The following is a 26,792-nucleotide window of genomic DNA, read 5'->3' as shown; positions in this document are numbered from 1 at the left end:
GTTAGCATATCATTTTTTGCCGGTTGGATTATAAGGATTCTTCCTTCTAACTTGACTCCATTCATTTTTTCAATGGCAATGGTTAGGGAACTTGGCTGAGCAAACTTGATAAATGCAAACCTGTGTTTATAAATTGGCTTGGCCATGGGAGGAATAGCTACATCAGAGATACTCCCAAATTTCTGGAACATGCCAATGAGATCAGCTGGGCGGGTATCGGTGGGTAGATGTGATATGAAGATGGTTTTTTTTGCTAAGAAGGATTTTTGATGATGTTTGGGATGTTTCTTTCTTGAGACTTTGGTCCAGTTTCCATGGAGAAATTCCTCAGTGGGGCTTTCTACGATCCTAGAAATGGGTTTCCCTTCTGCGCTTGGCTTCTCTCTCTCACTTTCTCTCTCTCGCTCTCTCTCTTCTTTTCTCTCTCTAGACATTTTCTCTCCCAACTAGACTCTAGGAGTAAGTAAGTAGTTGTTTGAACGTCCAAATGGTATACCTTTTTGGACCTCGTTTAATCACTGCTCATCAAGGATTATAATGACAAGATAAAATACGAAATAGATTGACTTTATTATAATATGTTAAGAAGACATGGTTGAAAGCTCAATCGAAAGACAAGCACATCGCCCAATGTCAAGGAACATATTTGAATAGTCAACTATAGAAAATTAAAATGCATTCACCCTATTTTACCAAATACACTCTAGTTTCAAAATTAATAAGAAAATATGTACAAAACAACCGCTTATAAACAACTTTTTGTGAGAAATAATCTTTTAGATTTTTTTTTGTCAGGAGAAAACTTAAGCCAAAAAAATTATGAAAGTTGAAACTTGTTACACCAATAAATAGTCATCTAAAGAGAATTAAATCATATTCACCCTCTTCCACTAAATACTCACTACTTTCAAAATTGTTTATTTGTTTTTTGTACTTAATTGTTGTAAACTTGTAATTTCTATTGAGGAAATTACAACAATTAAGTCTTTTTTACCAATTAGTAGATCATGGACCAAGGTGTAGGATGAGCATCCTACACCAGCTCCAAAACGCAAGGCAATAAGAATGAAACACACCATTCAACATACAAAAAAGTAATTGATTTGACAGCTAATGTACATTCCCATTACATCCAGTGTACATGTCAAAAATACAAAAAGTAACTGATTTGATAGTTACTGTTCACCATTTAATAACTGATTTGATGTCCCCCATATATTGTTCACCACTTTTCTCTTTGCTACACTCAACCTCCTTGTACATTCTTGACTTCGTGGTTGTTCATTAACAAAATCAAAATGTACAATGACAGCCCCCAGCTGAAAGTAATCCAATTCCTGAAGCTAATGTCAAGTGAGTAATTTGCAATATTTGTACACTGGGTGTTGATGTTTGTTCACTAATGAAATTCAATATGTACATTACAGTCTCATACCGAAACTCACCACTTCTCTCTTTCCACACTCAACCTCTTTGTACACCTTGGCTTCGTGGTTTTCATTAATAAAATCAAAATGTATAATGACAACCCCCAGCTGAAAGTAACCCAATTCATGAAGTTGATGTCAAGTGAGTAATTTGCAATCTTTGTACACTGGGTTGTTTGATGTTTGTTTAGTAATGAAATTCAATATGTACAATTACAGTCTCATACCGAAATATGTCAAGTGAGTAATTTCCATTCTTTGTACACTGGTGTGTTTGATGTTTGTTCACTAATGAAATTAAATATGTATAATTACAATCTCATACCGAAATTCAATAAAATCACAATGTACATTGATGGTCGTTGCTTTGATCACTGAAAATCCCCAAATGTACTCGTAGATTATTGTACACCAAACCATATGCATTTGTACATTAAAAAAATTGTTTCACGTGATGAGAGAGAAAGAGCTGACCCACTTTCAAAAATACTGCCAAAAATCAGCCACATGGGCAAGGTGTAGGATGCTCATCTTACACCTCGGTGTAGGATCTAATTTGCGCTTTTTTACACCTCACAAATCAAACCTCAACTTTATATGTATCACATGCTTGAGATAAGTCATGTTGTTTCAGTACACATTGATTATGAAGGTTTGATAAAGTATAACAAGATGGGTGGTCCCAACTCCCAACAACTATATTTTCACTCGATAATTTCTAGTTGAAATAGATAGGCGAAAGCCCTTAAAAGAAATAACTATATATTCACTCAACAATTTCTAACTGAAATAGATAAGCGAAAGCCCTTAAAAGAAATTTCCTATATATAGCCTCAGTTTTGACCTGGCCAAGTCAAACAAAAACTTGTGTGCACGACTAGAGCAAATAATTTCAAAAGTTTTTTTAAAAGGTATCATTTAGAGTTTTATATTACTCCTCTGATCTAGCACTAATCATTTTGGCCCGACCCGCTTTTTGGACGGGTTTTGCGCAGAATTTGTTGGCCCGCGGTCAGACCCGTCCTGGATTATTTTCTTTTGGGCAAGCAAAAAATGGTTTTCAGTCTATTTTTTTTGGCCCGGTCCGATTTTGGTCCGAAAAGTCCGATAATTTTGGCCCAAAATAGCGGGCTTTGAGCACAAATTTTTGACCCAACCCGATCAAGAGGCAATTTTTTAAAGATATGGCCCGATCCATGATCACCTCTACTTTAATCGATATGGATAATATATATATATATATAAATAAATAATACTACCTCCGTTTCTTAATAAGTGCAACATTTCCCTTATTTGGAATAGTCACAATAAGTGCAACCAAGCTCAAAATGGTAAAAAAAGTTCAATATTATTACAAATATGCCACCAAAAAGCAAGAGGGACCACAACTTTTGTTTCATCACTTGAATTACTCTACTTTATTGTGGTCCCAACTTTCTCTCTCTACATTCCTTGGTATTCCCCCACTTTCTCTATGTTGCACTTATTAAGAAACGGAGGAAGTATATGTCTATATTATTTATTTAAAGAAGAATTTATGTTAGTGTGTGTGTGGGCCCTGTGGGGTGCGTTGAAAAAAAAAAACTCTTGTGATCAATGGTGTGCTTAATAATTTAAATCATTAATCTATTGGTATAAAGGTAGGAAATCCATCGTCATTCTCATACAAGGTCGGGAGTTGATCAAGTTCATTTTCATGCTTATAGTTGTAGTTGACCATTATATTTGTCAAAGCACAATTTGAACGATAAAAGCAACTTCTATAGGTAGTATAAATTATAGGCTTATTGTCAAAACTAGCGATTATAGTAGCAATTAGTTGTTGCAGTGGTTGTTGGCGGTTTGAGGGGTTGTTAGCCATCGACTAGTAATTGTTAGGGGTTAGATAAGTTCAAAATAGTTCTTTAAAATATAATTGTTTGTCAAAAGTAGTTGTTAAAATTATGAAAGACGATAAAGCATATAAACCCACCCGTTTCTAAATATAAGGTACACCTTTTCGAAAAGTTTTTTTGACGTAATATTTCTTATAATATGACAAAAAAATTTACAAAAATTATACCAATAGATTTAATTTGTATTTAAATACTTATATAAAATTGTTTTCTTATAACTTCTAACGATATGAATTTAGAGTAATTAACAATCAAAGTTCACCTAAATATCATGTAGGCCTCATAAACATAATCGAATGAAGTATTAGTTACAAAAATTTAACCACATTATTATTTTCATAGCGATTCAATGTTTTATTTTCTAAAGATATTTACACCAATTACATGGATACTTACTATAAGAGTTGATTATTATTATTTATTTTTGAGTTAGTTGCAAGCTGTTAAGTTTGTTACAACAAGTTGGTTAGTTAGTAGTATATAAGTTGTTAAGACAACTCCTATTTCTTTTGTAAGCTCATAAATCGAGAAATGAATATCATTGAATCTTCTCTCTAAACACATTTTCTCTCTTCATATTTCCTCTTTCAATCTGATTCTATACTTACTTTGCTATTTCTTCGTATATTATCATATCTAATCACCAAAATCAAGAAGATAATGGCAAATACAACCATCCACTACTTAAGGCTATGTTCAGTTCACCTTATTTTTGCTTATTTCAGATCTAATCAGTTCAGATCAGATCAGATCAGAAAAAATAAGTTCTGATCAGATCAGATCAGTCAGTTTTAAAAACTCATTTTTACTATTAAATATCTTTCATTACATATTAGTAAAAATTATAATAATTGAATATTAATAAAGTACTCATTGAGACGAATCAAACAAAACCCAACATGACTATATTATTTCTTATATATTGAGAGAAATCTAAAAGATAAGATCTTGTAATCAGATCAGTTCAGAAAAAATAAGTTCAGATCAGATCAGAAAAAATAAGTTCAGATCAGATCAGATAAGTTCAAATCAGAAAATTTCAGGTGAACTAAACATAGCCTAAATCGCTACTTTACCTAACACTATTAATCTTTTCGTCTAATGTTTTGACCTAGAAAAAAAAAACTAACTGTTATATGTAATGTTATTACCAAAGGCCGTAAAAGGGCCTATGTATCAGAATTAGATTAGTGAGGAATTCTTACTTCTTTTTCCCTCATATGTCCTAAAAATTTAAAACGAAGATATAGATAATAGGCTTGTCCCAATTTGTAGCCATAATCTAGACAAAAAGAGAGAGACGATAAGTTAAGAGTAAAGTAAAAGTCACATAGAGTAAAATTGATGGCTCAAAGACTTTCATTGAAAAAAAAACAGGGTTTGAATGGATTACTTCTTCGTGTTAAAAGAAGTTGTCTAATGATAGTAGTATGATTTTGCATTTTAAAGCATCACTTGATTCACTTCCACTTTAGTAGAAAGTTGCTATGTTACTTGAGGTGCAAATAATGCTTTACATCCCCTCAAAAAAAAAAAAAAAAAATTAAGATTGACAGCAAAATACCCTATTGACATTGGCATATATAAAAACGAAAAAGGCCAAATTGATATTATGGATTTGAAATTGTATTTTCGTATTAATTGATGGCTTAATTTATTTCTCGACAATCCAAATTATTTCTCGACCATCCAAAGATTTGTTACTTATCCTTTCTACATTGGTCCCAATCTCTAACGTGGCTTTTAAGGAGATAATTTCTCATAACTTATTTCATATTTAATGGGTTAAATTTTACCCCCTTTATTGGAATTTGTTTGTGCTTACACAATTGATTTGAATTTTTTTCCGGTTAAATATTATCTTTTTCAGCTAAATATTATCTTTTTCAACATTACGAAGTGGGGTTCGGATTCGGTGAGTTCTCTCTTACTTTAAATGATATTATTTCTTTGTCCTCTAGTTTTGCTTCTATTAAATGGTCTTTTATAAAGCGTTCTGGGAACAAAGTTGCTCACTTTCTAGCTCACCTCCAACCTGTGGAGATTGGTTGGCGTAAGTGGGAGGTTGATGATGTTCCTATCAGCGTTGTTAACATTGCTCATTCTGATATGATAAGTTAAACCTTCTTTGAGTTTTTTCCCTCAAAAAAAAAATAAAAAATAAGACCACTTTTCATTTTTTCCCCATATTTTTCACTTTTCTTTTTTACTAATGCATTGAAGCGCCCCTAGTTTATTTCAACAAAATCGAAAGCAAATTAAATTAGGACATTAGTGTGTAGTACAATTAAGCTACAACCTAGAAAGGATTGTAGTCAATTGTTCAAATTATTGCATGAACTAGTCGATTCCTGCTATCTCCATGTATAATTATTTTCTAGGATCTCATTAGTTTTATAATTTTGCTAGTTTGCACAGTGATGGAAAGAGACCAATTTGTGGAAGACTTGAGATCCTCATTTTCCCTAAAAGAAAATGGCCTATACATACCACTATCAATATTTTTGATACAAAGAGTTAAAAAGCTAAAACACAAGTGAAAGTATTGGGTCAGACCGTCTGACCTAATATTCTCGTCAGACGGGCTGAGCCCAGTTCTCTCCTCTCATCCTGCTACTCCCATGTTTAAGAACGCACCCAACTTATGATTACTGAAAATAAAGCTCAGCAAGTTCTTCTAAGGAATCATAGGCAGCAAGATTAGGATCACCATTTTCAAGCATCCACAATAGGTGATCGAAGAGAACTACCTCACACTTGATAGATATAGTACTATCTCCTGGACTTTGCTTCGACTTCTCGATAAGAGCATTCAACAATGGATTATTCAAGTACTTGGAATCAGATCTCGTACCGTCTTCTCGGAGTGAGCAGAAAACACTAAATTTGGAGGAAAACCAGGGCTTTGAATTTTTTCAGTTCTAAGAGGAATGAAGAAGAAGGAGAAAGTGAGAGAAAGCAGAGGTTAGTATTTTGTTTTCTTTTCAGTTGGTCTTTATTTTTTTTCAGTTGGACTTTCTTTTTTTTCAGTTAGACTTTTTTTTCTTTCAGTTAGACTTTCTTTTCTTTCAGTTAGACTTTGTTTTCTTTTAGTTGGACTTTCTTTTCTTTCAGTTAGACTTTCTTTTCTTTCAGTTAGACTTTCTTTTCTTTCAGTTAGACCAATTGAAAGAAATAATGGGCCAACTGAAAGAAATAATGGACTAACTGAAACAAAATGAAGACTACCTGAAGAAAAATGTAGACTACCTGAAAAAGAATAAAGACCAACTGAAACCCAAGTAAGTCTAACTGAAGCACAAAAACCCACTGAAAAACAAAGAAGACTAACTGAAAACAAAATGAAGACTACCTGAAAAAAAATTGGAACCACCTGAAAAAAAATGAAGACTACCTGAAAAAAAATTGGAACCACCTGAAAGTCGTCCGACCAAGATTATGGTCGGACGAGTCCGACACAATACGTTCTCAAAACACAAATAGAATTAATGGGTGCAATATGCAATGATATTTGTCCAGGGTCATAGATTCTGCCACATCTAAGATATCTTCTTCATTTTAATGAGCTTCTTTTTTACTTTATCCCTTTTTTTTTAAGTTCCCATCCTTTTTAATTGGTTCCCAATTCACATAAAGATGACAATAAGCCGAGATTGGCTCTAATCCGACCCGACTAAAAATTTGTCTGCGGTCAGGCTCAACATGATCCCACAATCCAAATTGACTAGGCTGAGCGGGCCCATGGGTCGAACCACTCTACTACTAGTGTCTTTAATTGATTTAAATTACATTTTTAAAAAAAAAATTAAGAGAGAAATAACAAGTAAAATCGCTCTTTTATACTTCCTCCGTTTAGAAATAGGTGCACTATTTGTATAGTATTTACTATTCACATCTTACACTTTGATTATCTTTGGTGATTTATATTTTAGGAAAAACATAGTCGTATGAATCTTGTTAGATTCGTCTCAATGTATATTTTTTTTTAATGTTAACTTTTTATAATTTTTACTCATTGATAATTAAATATATTATTTAAAATCATGCATCGATAAGTATGAAAATATGAAACGGTGCAACTATTTCTAAACAGAAGAAGTATCTTTCTAACCATCCAAAACATTAAAAATGGGTCTATAGATGAACAGGTTGTGCAGGCCAACCTCTAGGTTATATGGGCCGGAACTCACCCTCAGCAAAAAAAGTACGCCACAGGTTCAACACGACAATAATGAATCGGGCTAGAGCATATCAATGTCCATGTGGGCTTTTTACTCCCCAAAGTTACTCTTCCACCATTTTAATTTTTTAATCATATTGGTATACAAATAGTAAATATTATTAAAAGAAACGATCTAATTTTAATATAAAAGTAAATCTAGTCACTAAATGAATTAAACTAGTGATCGAAAGAAATTAAATTAGTCACAATTGGACTAATTCTCTTTTTAATATTAGGCTTACCATTGCTTAATTTTAATTTAAAAGTAGACAGTCTCTTACAAGACAAACTCAACAAATAGATAGTGTTACAAATCTAACGATAATATTATATACAAAATCTTTTTACAGGTTTTAAGTCATACTAATACAGCAGTATTAATGAATGAATCTAGCCTGAAAATTTGCAATGAAGTACTACTTGTATACAATAATCTAATGATTCTCAATAGATAAGGGGATCATTATATTGCTGCTCTTTGCTTGGATTCATGTAACAAACATAGACCACTAACTGAATCGTTCCAAGAATAAATCCAATCGCATTTGGTACCTGCATCATATCACACCATATATCATCTGGTTTCAAATCTCAACCTACGTAAAATATGAACTCGGTTTATGTAGTTGAAAGCTTGCAACTCATACAAACCATATACTTTCTCCGTTTCAAATTAGTTGTGACACCCTCACTTTTCACGTATGCCAATGCAAAACTTTGCGGACATATATCTCTAATTTCGTATTGTAACAATTATAAAATATACATATTAAGACGAATCTGACAAGATCTCACATGATTATATTTTTATTCGAATAAATCACAAACGATGGTCAAAGTGAAATTTGTTAATAGTGTAAAATATCAAAGTGTCACATTAATTTGAAACGCGAGAGATATTTCATTTAGTTAGCACTTGTTTCTTTATCACAATATTAAGTTCTACTTCTACAGTCTACTATGCTATATTGCTAATAATTAAATGAGATGATAGGCACGCACCAGAAGAAAGAAATCCTTGACAAGAGCAGCATACACTGTCCATATTCCTCCGTTCAAAAATGAGAACAATGACAACAAAAAAGGCATATATTCCACGCTTCTAGTTTTTATCACCGTTTTCTGCAAAAAATTTATTTATCAAAGTGAAAACACATAGATTAGCTCGGCTAATTGCACAATATGCCTGTCTATTTTCTTCGTTTCATTTTAAATGCAACAAAGTAATATTTTATATCTCACAAATAATACCTCTTTATTGCATTTAAAACGAAACGGAGAAAGTACTTTTCTTGAATACGCTCATATATTAGCCAAAAAAACACAGTTAGAAAACAAAAGAAGGTCAAGAAAAAAAGAGTATGATTACCAGGGCTACAAGAGGAGAGCCATACATAATGATGTTAAGGCCAGCGCCAATTGTACCTATCATATTAATCCTCGTTTCACCTTCCAACATTAAGTTTGAAATCAGTATTACGGCACCAAGAAATCCCACGTCCAAAATTGCCGCAAGTTTGGCAGTTTTAGCCTAATAAAACCACGACACTGTGTCAAATGTCAAATCTATAATTTTATTTTTATATATATAAAGGTATTGATGCAATAATGTATATTCAAATTATAGAAATGGTGGATCTATTTTATCCTCCTCCATTGCACAGTACACACGTTCAAGGAATGATTGAAAAAATTAGTAACATCCATGATCATAAATTCATATTTTACTAAAATATTATGCATTGAGCCATTGACGACTTTCTAAATTTTCATTGTGATATGGATATAAGTATATCCAAATGAAATTCCATGTAAAATAGGGGACATTTTAGAAAGATTGACTCTCTTATTCTTTTTCTGAAAGTTAACAAAAAATCAACTTGTGAAAAAATTAAGTACCGAACAACAATGGACTCGAGGACTTTATCAAAACCCCATAGAGGTGAACCCCTCACGAGGTTTGTAAACTTTAAACTATTTCCTAATTTAGTTTCGTTCATTACTACCAAAACGATGTTCAAAAAAATGCTAATGTTTTTTTTTATCTATATGAGTCACAAATTTATACAAAGAAGAAAAGGGGAATTCGAACTTGTGATCTATCGTTCAGAGCACTTCAATCTTAACCAGTAGGCCAAGACATTCTTAGTATAAAAATGTCAATGTAAGTATGTAATCATGTACAATTTGCTAATCAAAAAGTAGTTTGTAGTACATATCAACCATTCTACTCTATATTATAATATTTATGTACTTTTTTTGAAGTTTTACAATATGCATTTATATGTTTGTATATAAATCTAATAATGTTGATGGATGAATGATGATTTTATTTATAAATATGTACATACCTTCATTGTTGGAGGAGCAAAGGTGATGAATAAAGCTACATAGACAAGCTCCACAAGAGCTCCAAACCCATTCACAGTGGCAACAAGAAGAGCCCCAGGCCTTATAATTCCATAGTAAGTCCATAAACATGTACTCAGCAATGTGCACACATATGGCATACTTTCAAATCCATCTGTCGATTTTTTCCGCACAATTCGAATGAAAGTGTTTCTGCATTGTGTAACATTATATCATTAAAATTAACACATATATATGTACTATATCGTAACAGAAAATAATAATAACGAATCAACTCCAGTCTATCCATGTATATGTTTGAGTTTTAGGGTAGATGTTGAACTCTAAACTTCTCTAGGGAAGATGAAAAAACTCACCGTCCCACTTAATTTAACCCCAATTCTTAAAATATATCTATATATGTACTATATCGTAACTACAGTCTATACATGTATGATGTATTAACAATTTTTTACTGCCACCGAGTAAGTGTTGGCCCAGTGGTGATGGGAACTGGTTTTGGTAGGACGAACCCGTGTTCGAATCCCCGCAACACCCTTGAGAGAGGAATGGAACCTAACCACCCCGAACTTGGCTCGATCCGAATGTAGCCCGAAGGATGAACAGGGTGCAAACACCAAAAACAAAGCAATTCTTTACTGCCAACTACTTTTATCAACTTAAATATATATTGAATGGAATTTTTTGAATAACTTACTAAATTTAGAAAGTGACATAAATTTCTTTCACTTGTTTGACTAATTATTTAGCAACAGAACGAGGCAGAGAACTTACAAAGGAGAAAGGAAGAGAAGCACTGAGATTATGTTGCCTGAAAAAACAAAATACTTTTATATCATATATATTTATCTAATATATTGCACCCTCATTCACCCAAAAAAAAAAAAAGAATATCATATTGAAAGCACAATTAGAACTAATTAAATAAAAAAAGGGGCTATAAATGAGGATTAATTACCTATAACTCCAATAATGAAACTCAGTTTATCCATGAATGACTTGATAATTTCTTCCTTAGCTCCCTAAACCTTTGGAAGAGAGGAGACTTCATAGTACATATATGATGCTAATATATGTTATATTTTTGTTGAATACTTCTTCTTTTTTTCCTTTTTTTTTTGTTTTTAGACAGGGCGATAAATTCTTCATAATAGTGAATTAGCGATAATGATCTGAAAATGCGTGTTAACTCGTTTTCTTCATTTATTAATAAGTTGCGTGTATCATGCAATATAATGTTAGTTTTCTGAGGGTTGAATAATTCTTATGTATTTGATAAGACTAATTTGATAAGTTAGGTTTGTAATCTTATAAAATTATGGAGTAAATCTTTTGATGTATCGCGCTTATGTTTTTCTCCAATTAATTAATAATGTGGACTTCTATTTATATGACAACTCAATTTTTTTGGTTTGGCTGCTAATTGCCGGCCAATTTAATGTGTCAACATGTTTACATGTGTGGTGGTTTACTTGTTCACTAATTTCTCTTGAAAATATCCCGTGATTTCTGAATTGAAAGCTAGTTGTGGAGTAATATTTTTTTATTTTTTTGATACATGAGGAAATGGAGTATCCTAACGAATCTAGAAGAATAAAATGATCAAAAGTACGATCGATCCCAGTTACAACGTTAACGCTGGCAGCTGAAATAGAGTGACCTTTTTTAGAGAGATAATTTGTTGCACTATTAGCTTCGTGGAAAATGTGATCGATTGAGCAAATATTCAACTAATTTAATAACCACCTTATGTCATTGATGAGTGTGTGGATATTCCATGGATAGGAATAACGCCCTTGGGGTATTAGAATCACAACCTAATTGTCTCCTTCAACATATATGTTCTGTATATTGAGTGTATGCACCAATCTGAGTCTGTTTCGCGATCCCCAAACTTCAACAACAATCGGTGACATGGAACCAAATTATTATGCTTGGGCTGCTAAAACTTGTTCATTAGAATTACGGATGACTAAACCAGCCGAAGCAGATGATCCAATAACGGATCCATTAAAATTAAGCTTGTAACATCCTTTCGGCGAAGGATGTCATCGCCTAGTGCATGAGATGTTTGTCATTGTACTAGCCGTCCATTCCTGTTGTATATGTCAGGCCCGGCCCTATAGTATATGTGGTCAATATTAATAGTGTTATTTCAAAAACAATAGAATTACGTTCTTTCCAAATACTCCAAACGCTATAACTAACCAATTTAATAATTTTAGGATGATGACGAAAAATAATTAAGACATTATTCAATATATATATATCAACAGGAATATTAGCAGAAAATAAACTTTTCTCCTTATATGATTAGATGTCCAAATAATATTCTCTATTAGAAATGAATTTTCTAACAATTGACTCTGTATTACTGAAGAATTTAGTCGCACACTTGGAAAAAAAAACATAAAGTCAAGGGAATGGTTTGATAATCGATTGATATAGATTTTTCTTGGTTGAGACCACACAGAAAAATTACATTGCCAAAAATAGATGATGTAATATTTCCATTTATGCATCAGAAAAAATGTACCTTTTGAAGCTAGAATTGATTTTTCTTGATACCTAACATAATGTGGGAAAGATTCTTTGAAAAACCATTAGTAAAAACTTTTACTAGATATTTTATCTTTCCATAGAAATGGATTCGTTCAAGAAGGGCTCCAAAAGATGTTGATCTTAAATAAGAGGATTGGTTGCGGAAAAAAACAAAAAGGGATTCGTATTAAAAGTGGCGAATAAAATGGGGAAGAAAAGAACAAATGATTTATGGTTTTAATGCATGTATGACACACAAAACACTTATCTTTACCAGTTATTTGTCGTTTTGCTAAGTTTGACATTAAAGGAAGGCCATTATGCAGAGTTTGCCATAAGAAAATGTGTACTTTAGGGGTAATATCAAGCTTCCAAATCCAATGAAACGACTAAGGGGTGTGAGCAGTAGAGTGGATCCCATGAGCAAGCCAGGTTGCGGAATTGACTGAATATTCTCCTGAACTTGTAAGACCCCAATAAGGAGCATCAGAAATCTCTTGTGTGGGAATTGGGATACCTAAAATCCTTTGAACAATATGAGCAGGTTCTAATTGTTTCAACATTGGGATATATATTCCATTCTCGAGAAGGTAGAATAACACTACTCACAGCTAAATTAATGTTTTCAATATTTGTAATATCTAAATTGAGAGTTTCAATGATATTTTGTTCAAGACACTAATTGTCAATCCAGAAATAGACATTTTCACCTGTTCCAATTTTTCATCTAATTCCTTTTCTCAAAAGTTCGCTGTTCTGGAGAATAGACTTCCAAATATGGGAATTAGTAGGTTTAGATTTATAAGAAATGAATGAAGTGTTATGTAGATAATTTTAACGCATTAGAGTGGGCCATAGATTTTCTCAATTAGTCAATATTCGCCAGCCCATTTTTGCGAGATAAGCATTATTAACATATGCCATTTTTCGGAAGTTCAAGCCTCCATATTTTCTTCGACAACAGAGTTTTGACCAAGCCACTAAAGGAAGGTCGGAAGAGTTAGAAGATGACTGCCAAAAAAAAGTTACGAGTAATTGCATCAATTGTAGAGCATATTTTTGTCCGGACTTTAGTACAAGCCATATGATAGGCAGGTGTAGATTCAAGATGGCTTTGAAAAAGTACTGATTTTTCTGCCTTAGACAAAAAGTGATTATACCAAGAATTAGTTTTGCCATGAACGTTGCGTATTAAAGAGTGGAAATCACTATATATTGGCTTGTAGTTGGAAAAAATAACTCCTACATAACGGCCTAAAACGGTTTTAGGTGTCATGTTAAAGATGCTAGCAATTGTGTGTTTCCGTTGATTTGTAACATGCTTTGAGAAAATAATTGCAGATTTATAAAAATTAATGAGTTGACCAGAACTCTGGCAAAATGGATCAAATATATTTTTTAGCCAGTGAGCAAATTATAAGGTGGACTTACAAAATAACATCCTATCGTCATCTGCAAAGAATAGCCCGGGGATTGGTTGGGAGCGAGGTGCTTTGATACCAATTCCTATCTTGGGGTTTGTGGAGTAATATATACTACATGATCAATAATATATTTTGGCGTGAAGTAAATATATGTACTACATGATCAAGTTATCAAATTTATCAATTAAGCTTTACATAATCATAACATAATAAGAGGTTTTTTTTTACGGGTAAATTGCATGTTATATAAATTTGGAAATAAGTTTTTCTCATCTTTGTATAAGTTATTGTTTTGTTTTATGGTGTTACTAATTTAGAAGATGATCTTAGATTTTTTTCAGAACTTAATTCGTCATCGGGAACGCAATTTACCAAATCCAACATTTCTATTTGAGTGAGAATGAAGACTCAAAGTTAATTCAAATGAATTGAACCAACAAATTAAAAGGCTGACTTCAAAATGGCCTCATTCGAAAATGTCCCAATCAATCAATAGTAATTATTATAAGGAAAATGTTTATTTCATCAGTGATTGCTTATTATAAGCAAGTTATACACTCCTAGCCGTTTTTCAATCCGAGTTTGATCTGGTCATCCATGTCTTATTGTCCTCTCATCTAAACACCTTAAAACTTCTAAACTCTTCCAAGTACGTTCAAACTTGCTCTTAAATCTTAACAACTTCCAAACACATTCAATTTAACTTCACAAATTCAAATATGAAAAATTACGAGACTTCAATGGAGATCTCTTTGGTGGTTAGCTTGGTCTCTGTTAGGGCCTTAATTTAAATGATTACCATTTTTTTTCTATTTTCTTTAAACATATGGATGTGTTACGGGCTAAGTGCATATGGGTGAACTCTTAAATCCACCACTTAAATTTTCAGTAGCCACTATCTATATGTAGTGCTTAACAAGCATTGATTATAAATTATAATCCCAAAACTCCTCTCCAACTTAAATTAGTTATCACAAACATTAATTATCAAAGCCAGAGTAAATGGCCTACATTATTAGTTACCAAATACTTCTCTAACAAGTTTGTTCTTCCAATTTTCTAAGTCTTGTAGTAGACAATAAATTATTCTACTTACCTTTTTTTTTTTTTTTTTTTTTTTTTGGAAAGGCTACTTACTTTTTTTTAATAACACTTGCAACCTTGTGTTTTTTGAGCCCTAACCAACAAGGATTTGATTTGGTGTAGGACCATAGTCTTACCAAAAATAGCTTTTACTAGGTTGAGGTGCTCACTCCAATATACAGAATGTTTCGTTCTCCTCAACTTCTGATGTGAGATAGTCAAGATCTTTTACACCTTCTCCCTTTATTTAAAAAGTCCGCATCCCTGTAGGCACTACTGGATACTGGAATGGAACCTAGTTCTGATGCCATTAATTTGTAACATCCCTAGGTGTATGTTTGAAAGCCACTAGTAGATATTATCCTCTTTAGACCCTAGTCTGTAAGAATTTGCTTTGGTGCATAAATGAAATCCTACCAAAAGGCCACGTGACAACCTTCAAGCGATGTTCACATGTTTTAATAATAAAACTAACCATATTTTTTAACAAGTTCAATATTGTTCAACTAGTTTCAACATATATTTGATTCGTCAACTCTTTTATTGTTTATCAGTTATTTATACCCATAAACTATTAAACATTAAAGATAGGACTAATTGCCAGGAATAATCTTACCTTTCCTGGATCTTCTGAAAATGGTCTTACCTTTACATATTATGAAAATAATCATACCTTTCAATATTATATTCTTAAAATGGGCTTTTTGCAAGGGCAACCTTTTGAACCGGTTACCAACATCATTAAACTGACTTCCCTTCCAATTTACCATCCAATGACTCTAACCACCACCTAGTTGTTAGTCTGTCACTCTTATATCTTCTTTTGGTTTAAATCACCGTTTAGGATTTCTCAAAAAAGCTCCATTTTTTCACGATTTATGAAGCTTCTGAATAAAGATATTTCTATAATTCTAGGGCACAAAAGTAAAACGTGACTAGAGAGGATCCCAAAAGGCCAAAATTTGTGCATTCACAAAGGTGCTTGAAACACGATTTTGGGAGAGGCATTGTCGTGTTGATGTTTGAGGAAGAACACGAAACACTATCGTTATGGTAACCTCCAGCCATTGAAACCCAAGGTAGAGAGGGAGGAAAATCAAGGCGAGGAAGGAAATTTGGAGAATAACATAAAGGGGTGATATGTTAAGTGAAGGATCAATTCAAAAAAGGGACATTAAAAGGTTAATTGTAACGGCCAATGCCACATGCGTGTTTAACCTATTATTCAAGGTCATTAATAGGTAAAAGCCCAATTTAAGAAGATAAGGTTAAAAGATAGAATTATTTTCCTAGTATGAAAAGATAGGACCATTCTAAGAAAATCAGACAAAAGGGAGATTATTAGTGTCAATTTCAAACTTGTATAAGGGCTTGTTCTCTTCGGCATAAAACATCATAACTGAATTGAAATGAAATAAATAGTGATATGTGAGAGCAAAAGTATTATTTAGAGTTGAACCATACCTTAACGAATCAAAAATAAGTTTAAGTGAACAAGCCTAAGGCTATGTTTAGTTCACCTGAAATTTTCTGATCTGAACTTATCTGATCTGATCTGATCTGAACTTATTTTTTCTGATCTGATCTAATCTGAACTTATTTTTTCTGATCTGATCTGATTTGATCTGATCTGATCTGATCTGATTTACAAGATCTTATCTTTTATAAAATATATTATTACTATTATATTATTACTTTGTAAATCATTATTATGCAATACATTATACGATACTTTATAGTATTACTATTATTATCATTTTATTTCTATTACAACTTTTACACAACTTTTATTAATAATAATAATTATTATTATTATCATTATTATAAGAACAACAACAAATTAATTATAATCATATATTATATTATTACTAAAAATAATTATATAACTCAAGTCATTATTTATAAGAGCACTTATACAATGTTTCACACTTTCCCTTAAAAAAAAGTTTCACACTTGAGAAGTCGGCAAACTCAACTCTTTTTTTTCCATATAAAATAAATAAGATATAAAACAACTATGACTTGAGCAAAAAAAATAAATATCGTGCAACTTCAAATAGCTAGAGAGATTTGAAATTCGGTAGGAAGAGGCATACCGAATCTAAATTTATAATTTGTATCTCACACTTAGCTTATTTTGAAATGTCGTAATCCAAACTTAGTAGTTTCGTTATCATAAATTTGAGTATCATATTTTATATATTTCTTATTTTTGCGTCAATCTTATGTTCTTAACACGTGGCTTTTAATTTTCTATTATTTAATAACAACAAAATAACTTAATATAATATAACAATGACATTTATAATGGTAACAACAAGATTAATAATAATTACCAATATTAATAATTAATAAGTACAACAACAACAATAATAATTCTTTTGAACAAATGTACTAGTAAATAAATAATTCCCTTTGTATTTTTTATCTTCTTCACTTAGAATCTTGACACTATTCACAATTAAGAGATAATCTTTTAGATTTTTCTCAATATATAAGAAAAAATATAGTCATATGGGGTCTTGTTTGATTCGTCTCAATGAGTACTTTATTAATATTCAATTATTATAATTTTTATTAATATGTATGAAAGATATTTATAATAATAATAATTTTTTAAATATAAGCATGATTTGAAGTGATCTGATCTGGTCTGATCTGATCTGAACTTATTTTTTCTGATCTGATCTGAATTTATTTTTTCTGATCTGATCTGAATTTATTTTTTCTGATCTGATCTAATCTAATCTGATCTGATTAGATCTGAAATAAGCAAAAATAAGGTGAACTGAACATAGCCTTAGGGTGCGTTCTGTTCAACTTAAAAAATTAAGTTTCAGGTCCAATAAGTTCAGATAAGTTCAGATAAGTTCAGATAAGTTGCAATAAGGTCTAATAAGTGCAATAAGTTCCAATAAGGTCTAATAAGGTCCAATAAGTTCCAATCAGGTGCAATAAGTTCCAATCAGGTCTAATAAGGTCCAATAAGTTCCAATCAGGTCTAATAAGGTCCAATAAGATCCAAATAGTCAATGTTTAATAAACATTTGTATTATTGTCCACTATTTTGTTATTCATAATTTCATATCACTATTAGCTGATTATGTTATTATTAGAATTTTAATTAAAGTACCACAATGATTATATAGTATTATACTTGTATTAGTGTCTATTATTTTATTATTTATTTATATTATGTCTATTATTTTATTATTCATATTACTATTAGCTGATTATGTTATTATTAGAATTTTTTATTAAAGTACCACAATGTATAGTATTATACTTGTATTATTGTCTATTATTTGATTATTCATATTGCTATTGAATAATATTATAATCATGGTCAAATGATTAAGGTTAACAATCATAATAATAATAATAATTACATATAATAATAATAATAATGATAATAATTACATAATAATAATTAAGGTTAACAATAATTATAATCATGGTCAAATAATTAAGGTTAACAATAATAATAATAATAATAATAATAATAATAATAATTAAGGTTAACAATAATAATAATGATTATTAATTTTTTGATTTTCTACTAGTGTTTTATAAAATTAAAACAACACTATTAGATATATTAGTGATGAAAGTTATGTATAGGCAAATATATAAATAGTATTTTTTTTGTTAAATTAATTATCATAAGAGATAATTAATAATTATATTTTTAAAGGACGAATTATAATAATTATTATTCCATAAAAAATTTTGAGGGGTAGTATTTACGTTAGTGGTAATATTTATGTTATTCATGGTCAATGTTTTTGTCTAATAAGGTCAAATAAGTTTCAATCAGGTTCAATAAGGTCTAATAAGTTTCAATCAGGTCCAATAAGGTCTAATAAGTTTCAATCAGGGTCAATAAGTTCCAATAAGGTCCAATAAGGTCAATCAGGTTCAATCAGGTCCAATAAGTTCCAATCAGGTTCAATCAGGTCCAATAAGTTGAATCAGGTCCAATCAGGTCCAATCAGGTTTAATAAGTTCCAATAAGTTCAGTTCAGGTTCAATAAGTTCAGTTCAGATAAGTTCCAATAAGTTCAGGTCCAATAAGTTGAATAGAACGCACCCTTAGGGTGCGTTCTGTTCAACTTAAAAAATTAAGTTTCAGGTCCAATAAGTTCAGATAAGTTCAGATAAGTTCAGATAAGTTCAGATAAGTTGCAATAAGGTCTAATAAGTGCAATAAGTTCCAATAAGGTCTAATAAGTTCCAATAAGTTCCAATCAGGTGCAATAAGTTCCAATCAGGTGCAATAAGTTCCAATCAGGTCTAATAAGGTCCAATAAGTTCCAATCAGGTCTAATAAGGTCTAATAAGGTCCAAATAGTCAATGTTTAATAAACATTTGTATTATTGTCCACTATTTTGTTATTCATAATTTCATATCACTATTAGGGTGCGTTCTATTCAACTTATTGGACCTGAACTTATTGGAACTTACCTGAACTGAACTTATTGAACCTGAACTGAACTTATTGGAACTTATTAAACCTGATTGGACCTGATTGGACCTGATTCAACTTATTAGACCTGATTGAACCTGATTGGAACTTATTGGACCTGACTGAACCTGATTGACCTTATTGGACCTTATTGGAACTTATTGACCATGATTGAAACTTATTAGACCTTATTGGACCTGATTGAAACTTATTAGACCTTATTGAACCTGATTGAAACTTATTTGACCTTATTAGACAAAAACATTGACCATGAATAACATAAATATTACCACTAACGTAAATACTACCCCTCAAAATTTTTTATGGAATAATAATTATTATAATTCGTCCTTTAAAAAATAATGATTATTAATTATCTCTTATGATAATTAATTTAACAAAAAAATTACTATTTATATATTTGCCTATACATAACTTTCATCACTAATATATCTAATAGTGTTGTTTTAATTTTATAAAACACTAGTAGAAAATCAAAAAATTAATAATCATTATTATTATTGTTAACCTTAATTATTATTATGTAATTATTATTATATTATTATTATTATTATTATTAACCTTAATTATTTGACCATGATTATAATTATTGTTAACCTTAATTATTATTATGTAATTATTATTATTATTATTATATGTAATTATCATTATTATTATTATTATTGTTAACCTTAATTATTTGACCATGATTATAATATTATTCAATAGCAATATGAATAATCAAATAATAGACAATAATACAAGTATAATACTATACATTGTGGTACTTTAATAAAAAATTCTAATAATAACATAATCAGCTAATAGTAATATAAATAATAAAATAATAGACATAATACAAATAAATAATAAAATAATAGACATAATACAAATAATAATAAAATAATAGACACTAATACAAGTATAATACTATATAATCATTGTGGTACTTTAATTAAAATTCTAATAATAACATAATCCGCTAATAGTGATATGAAATTATGAATAACAAAATAGTGGACAATAATACAAATGTTTATTAAACATTGACTATTTGGATCTTATTGGACCTTATTAGACCTGATTGGAACTTATTGGAACTTATTGCACCTGATTGGAACTTATTGCACCTGATTGGAACTTATTGGACCTTATTAGACCTTATTGGAACTTATTGCACTTATTAGACCTTATTGGAACTTATCTGAACTTATCTGAACTTATCTGAACTTATTGGACCTGAAACTTAATTTTTTAAGTTGAACAGAACGCACCCTTAGCGGATTATGTTATTATTAGATTTTCAATTAAAGTACCACAATGATCATATAGTATTATACTTGTATTAGTGTCTATTATTTTATTATTTATTTGTATTATGTCTATTATTTTATTATTTATTTGTATTATGTCTATTATTTTATTATTCATATTACTATTAGCTGATTATGTTATTATTAGAATTTTTTATTAAAGTACCACAATGTATAGTATTATACTTGTATTATTGTCTATTATTTGATTATTCATATTGCTATTGAATAATATTATAATCATGGTCAAATAATTAAGGTTAACAATAATAATAATAATAATAATAATAATAATTAATTTTTTGATTTTCTACTAGTGTTTTATAAAATTAAAACAACACTATTAGATATATTAGTGATGAAAGTTATGTATAGGCAAATATATAAATAGTAATTTTTTTGTTAAATTAATTATCATAAGAGATAATTAATAATCATTATTTTTTAAACGACGAATTATAATAATAATTATTCCATAAAAAATTTTGAGGGGTAGTATTTACATTAGTGGTAATATTTATGTTATTCATGGTCAATGTTTGTCTAATAAGGTCAAATAAATTTCAATCAGGTCCAATAAGGTCTAATAAGTTTCAATCAGGTCCAATAAGGTCTAATAAGTTTCAATCAGGGTCAATAAGTTTCAATAAGGTCTAATAAGGTCAATCAGGTTCAATCAGGTCTAATAAGTTCCAATCAGGTTCAATCAGGTCCAATAAGTTGAATCAGGTCCAATCAGGTCCAATCAGGTTTAATAAGTTCCAATAAGTTCAGTTCAGATAAGTTCCAATAAGTTCAGGTCCAATAAGTTGAATAGAACGCACCCTTAGTGTTATGATTCTTGTTACTCTTGTGAGTTTTTAAGAAACATAAAATACTTATAATGTTAATTGTTAGCAAGAGACCTGCTTGGTAGGCACGCACAAGCGCACAGCGGCTGAAGAACACTTTCCCCCGGTTGGATCAGTTGTTAATTCTCACAAACACAATCACAGTCGCAATCTCTTGGGAGTTACCTTGCAAACCCTTAACTTTTCTGCTCTCAACTTCTTCAAATGTTCAAGAAGTACTTTCTCTCTCTCTCTTACTCCTTCCTTTTTCGTTTTGTATAGTTTACTATATTCCTCTCATTTTCTAGGTTTTAAGCTACTTCTATTTTTCTAATTGTCTTTCTCTCTGATTCATATACTATGCGATTTCATTTGTTAATTCGTTAAAATTATGTGATCGTCTTAGCTGCAATATCATGCGTTAGATTCTGATAGTATGTATAGTCTTCCTGTGTTATTTATTTATTGGTTAAAATGGCATAAATGTTATTTATTTATTTAGTGCAGTGGAAACAATGTTCTGCTCTTTCTGCTCTTTCTGATTTTTCCTTCAAGGGCTTTGATTTAAGTCTACAGTAATCGTTTTAATTGAAGAAAATCATTACTTTGCATTTTCTTCGATTGAATTTAAGTTGTAACGGTTGGGTAAGTGGGAATTAGGTTTCCATTCAGAAAGTTTCAGTCTTGCAATTGAATTTTTAATAAGATATGGTAGAAGAGCAGTTAATTAAGTATTGGATTTGTGGAGGGTACTCATTGATTGTTGGTAATATTGTGTAGCTAACACATTACAATTAGTTATGGGAATCGTCATCGGATTAGTCGGGCAAATGTGAAGCCATCCTTTTACTTTTGTTGGAAAATAGCTACCATTTCTAAGGAAAATCTGGTGTTTTGTAGATATAAGAATGTCAGAGCACGAATTAGAACTCCTAGATGAATGTTTGGATGTGTCTTTTTGAAGTTTGATGGTTAAGTCCTGTGTCAATTGAAAAGGGTGGGCTTGAGTGCTGTCATCTTAGATAGATGAGCTTGAAACTGTTGAGATTGAGAGTCTTCAGTAGTGCTATGAGTTTGTTGAGGCTAAGCGTGATTCATGCTAGCTTGACCCGGTCCGAGATATTTGCAAGTGCTAATTCCATATGGTTTTCTCACTTTCTATTCTTGAAATTTATAGCCCATCTTGTCGTGGACCACGTTAATATGAAACTATTGTTGTTGAATGTGGCTTGTACGTATTTCTCTTCATGTTCTTCAAAAGGAGGAGAATATGGTAAACACATCCTCTCATTTGCACCTTTGTGGTATTAAGTTGGGACTTATGCAAGTCCATCTGTCAAATCAATTTGCATCAAATTTGAAAATTGACATGCTCCCCATAGAAACCATTTCACTATTTTATACTCTTAGGTGCGATCCTCAAAATATTATAGAGCATCCTGAAAGAACTTGATGTATCCTGTTGGCACTTTCATCTTGTCTAGCAGCTTCCAACTCTTTTGACAAGCCCACGCAATATAGCTGCTAGAAGTTTCATCAAGTGGTTTTAAAGAGATGAAGTATGAATGAACATAACTTAGGTAAAACCACTATAATTTTTGGTACACTCACTAAATTGCCAATGTCAGTTACCCTCAGAGAGGTAATATTTGATTTTGCTTGTGCTTTCATTAGCACTGAATCACAATGTATCCTAGTTTTGGGAAAAGAGATATCACAAAGAATGGGTTAAGCCAAAATGATCACTATATCTTATGCAAAATTGCATGGTAAATAGATGATGGCAATGAGGTTTATGTTCCGGTCTTAGACTATGACACACATGTCAAACATAGATGCATATCCAAGTGTTACTAGTCCATTTATCAGGTCCAAAATGAAGTGTCAAGTGTCCATGTCAGTGCAGGAATTATAATGGAATGATTGTACCGTTCTGAACTTTACATATATATGCATATTTGCATGCTAGATAGTGAATACAAATAGGTTTATGGCCTATCACGCCAGAAGATCGAGCTGATCTGAACATTATAAATATTGCTTTTAACCATAATTGCATTACAAAAGATGATAAGATTATAATACTCTACTATGCTGGCAATGAGATGATAGTCTTATCTCTTATATGGCACAGGAAATTCATTGTGTTCATATACAAATCTAACCGTGCCACATAGTAAAAGGCATGGGGTAGAAGAAGAGATCCTTATCCTAACTGGCAGGCTTGTTTGCTCTTTCTAATTATATTCGTTGTTCTGGACCTTTTCAGGTGATCGTGCAGAATGTGAACTAGTAGAACTGCTAAACTTTGTCGATGTATAATATGGGAATAAATTAAAGAAAAATATATTCTCTTACTTGAAAGTTGATTATGAAAGGGTTCTCGAACCATTTTACCCTTGGTGCAACAAAACAAGATACTTCTTTAGATGGCAACTGAGAGAAGCATGCATGTACTTGCAATTAATTTTTAATTTCTACTACTTTTTTGCCTGAAACCTTAGATGTAGGATAGAATATCCTTCTACATAGTTAAACCGTTTGACCAACATATAAAATCAATTATATGCAATGCGCTTTTGAGTTAGTTGATGATATCTTCTTCGGATTCATAATGGAAAGCTGTTGGTCGATGTTCATGAAAGAAATATGCATCAATACCTTACTATAGTAATTGGCTTTCAGATTTTGTAAAAGACTTTTATCTTTATGTGTATCAGGTTCACTTCTGAAGATGTATCCGCCCAAAATCAAGTCAAGGCATCTGTGCAAAGGAGAATACGCCAGAGCATAGCTGAAGAGGTTGATGCTAAGCTGTTGCCTTATTTTAGTTAACCTGCATTGAGAACACCTTTTTTGTCTTCAGGAGTCAATAGTTTCCTAAGTTACTTATATTGCAACTGATATAGCTTCTTTTTTTTTGTGTGACAGTATCCTGGACTTGAACCAGTTTTGGAAGATTTGCTGCCAAAGAAGTCACCCCTCATAGTTGTGAAATGGTTCTGATGTTCTTGTCTATCTCTATCATTCTTTTCAGCTTATGCTTGTTCAGTTGATTTTTTTTTTTTCTGATTACTTTGTGATAAAATTTGTTTCCTTTGCAGCCAAAATCATCTGAATCTTGTCGTTGTCAACAATGTTCCATTATTCTTCAATATCCGTGATGGACCTTATATGCCTACTCTACGTCTCCTCCATCAATGTAAGCTTAAATTTGGAAATTAGTTCCACTTATTTATGCTTTGACCTTATAATTCATGGTTGTGATCTAGGTAAAATGTTACCGCTATGTTACTATTTTCGATGCCCGTCAAAAATAGCTTCTGGCAGTCTCTTAGGTCTTATCTCTTGTGAGGTTTACCATTGCTTTTATCCAGCCTTATTGTCATATATATGTCATTGCAGTGCACAGTTTCAACTGAGCTTAATATCTCTCTTTTAACTTTTTCTTTCTGTTTCAAGGGCCGTTCTGCTGTTAATAGTGCTAGGCGTTGATCATCCTTATTCTTTGTCATCCATATAGATGTAGATCAGTCATTTCTTTTGCACTAATTATAATATATTTAATGGTTTGGTAATTTTCCTCTGCTGCAGACCCTAATATAATGAAGAAATTTCAAGTAGATAGGGGCGCCATTAAGTTTGTTTTTTCTGGTGCAAATATCATGTGTCCTGGGCTCACGTCACCTGGTGGTGTCCTTGATGAAGAAGTTGGCGCGGAGAGGCCTGTGGTATGTCATTAAATCCTTCAGCTTTATGAAGTGTCCTTCCTAGATTTGTTTGTCCGTAATTTATTATGGCACATTTGGCACCTCATGCCTCAAATTCGCATTTAAGAATTTATCCATGCACGTATTCTGGATGAGAATATTTTGAATGTTGTAATGTAATTATTGGAAATGATGTCTTTCAGGCAATAATGGCTGAAGGAAAGCAACATGCTCTTGCTATTGGCTTCACAAAAATGTCGGCGAAAGATATGTAAGTTTCACTATATTATAATTATGTTCTTTAAGTGCAGATGGTTTGTGAAACAGTAACTTATAAATGGGGTAAAACAATGTCTAGAGTGAGGACCATATATTAGCTTGATTTAAATATGATTTTAATTTAATGGGTGCTGAGGTCTTAGGATTGAACTTAAGATTTACTTCATAACTGAACAGTAACAGCATGATCTAGCAGCAGTCTCTCGTGTAGCTTAGAGCTTTAGTTAAGGGAGCTTGGTCTCATGGTAGGATTTCCACTTCGTGACGGACCTTGGCAGTGGGATTTCCGTTCTCTTTCCCTCACTCCCATGGGCCTGACTGTATAATCTGTGCAAGTCTCTTGCCCATTAGAGTCCCTCACTCCCTCTCCTTTCCTAATATGAGAATGAATAAAATAAAGGAAATGTAGCTGAGACCTTTTTCTAACTTCTTGTTGCAGAAAAGCTATCAACAAGGGCATCGCTTTAGACACTTTGCATTATCTCAACGATGGCCTTTGGAAGGTATTTTACCTTTTCCCTCTCCCTCCCTCTCTCTGAATGCTATCATCTCAATAACTATTTTTTTTATTAGTGTTTTGCTGCGTTTGGCTTTTATTACTGTCGCTAAAGAACTGTAAATTCTACTGCTTCTGTAACATTATGGGCTCATGGCTTGGTTGTTTAAAACCTGCATGAATTTACATGTATCTGCTGTTGCAGCTCGCCATAAAATCAAAACAATTTCTGCTCAGTCCTCTTCATCCTCGAAATTCATATTACCTCATATCGTTTCAATCTTGTAGATCAACTCTTTTGAAGAAGTTCAAATTCAGAGGCTCATCTCATCTTAACTTATCTTCTTGCTTATGCAGATGGAGCGCTTAGATTGATGATGGTGTGAAGAGTGATCAGCAATCTTGGAATTTATGTTGTGCGGTTCATCGTTCTTTTCTCCTTCGTGTTTTCTTTTGAGAGGATAAAAATTTTCAATGACATTGCTGCGGCATTTTTATGCATAGTTCATGTGAGTGGTTAGCTTATTTCACCCAAATCTGCATCCTAGCACTTTGAGCTACTAAAGTAATCAGTAACCACATTAATTCTCATTTGTTATCCTTCTTACTAAATTTCAAAGTTCAAGAAAACTCAATACCATGTATAGGAATTAATTATAGCACTGCCGTAGTATTTATTTGTGCTTCTCTTTGAAAGCGCATGGGGGCATGAATAATAATGGCTCTTGTTGAATGA

General features: G+C 31.6%; 2 protein-coding genes across 2 annotated transcripts; one reads left to right on the top strand and one right to left on the bottom strand.

Annotated features, from left to right (window-relative positions):
• Window positions 1–7,761: 7,761 nt before the first annotated feature.
• LOC104890373 (bidirectional sugar transporter SWEET17) lies at window positions 7,762–11,442 on the bottom strand. The gene is made up of 6 exons (XM_010675838.4): window positions 10,873–11,442; window positions 10,689–10,725; window positions 9,896–10,106; window positions 8,914–9,075; window positions 8,547–8,666; window positions 7,762–8,096 (listed from the first exon to the last, which is right to left on the bottom strand). The coding sequence occupies exons 1-6, from the start codon at window positions 10,904–10,906 to the stop codon at window positions 7,989–7,991; spliced, it is 672 nt and encodes a 223-aa protein (XP_010674140.2). The 5' UTR covers window positions 10,907–11,442; the 3' UTR covers window positions 7,762–7,988.
• Window positions 11,443–21,633: 10,191 nt separating this feature from the next.
• Window positions 21,634–26,792, top strand: LOC104890330 (uncharacterized). Its single transcript, XM_010675771.4, has 8 exons — window positions 21,634–21,807; window positions 24,292–24,373; window positions 24,503–24,570; window positions 24,676–24,773; window positions 25,166–25,302; window positions 25,485–25,552; window positions 26,000–26,063; window positions 26,414–26,792. Exons 1-8 carry the CDS (start codon window positions 21,797–21,799, stop codon window positions 26,429–26,431), a joined length of 546 nt encoding a protein of 181 aa, XP_010674073.1. The 5' UTR covers window positions 21,634–21,796; the 3' UTR covers window positions 26,432–26,792.

This window comes from Beta vulgaris, chromosome 4 (genome assembly GCF_026745355.1).
Source record: "Beta vulgaris subsp. vulgaris cultivar EL10 chromosome 4, EL10.2, whole genome shotgun sequence".
In the NCBI taxonomy this organism is placed as follows: domain Eukaryota; kingdom Viridiplantae; phylum Streptophyta; class Magnoliopsida; order Caryophyllales; family Amaranthaceae; genus Beta; species Beta vulgaris.
This window is presented reverse-complemented; position numbering and strand designations above follow the sequence as displayed.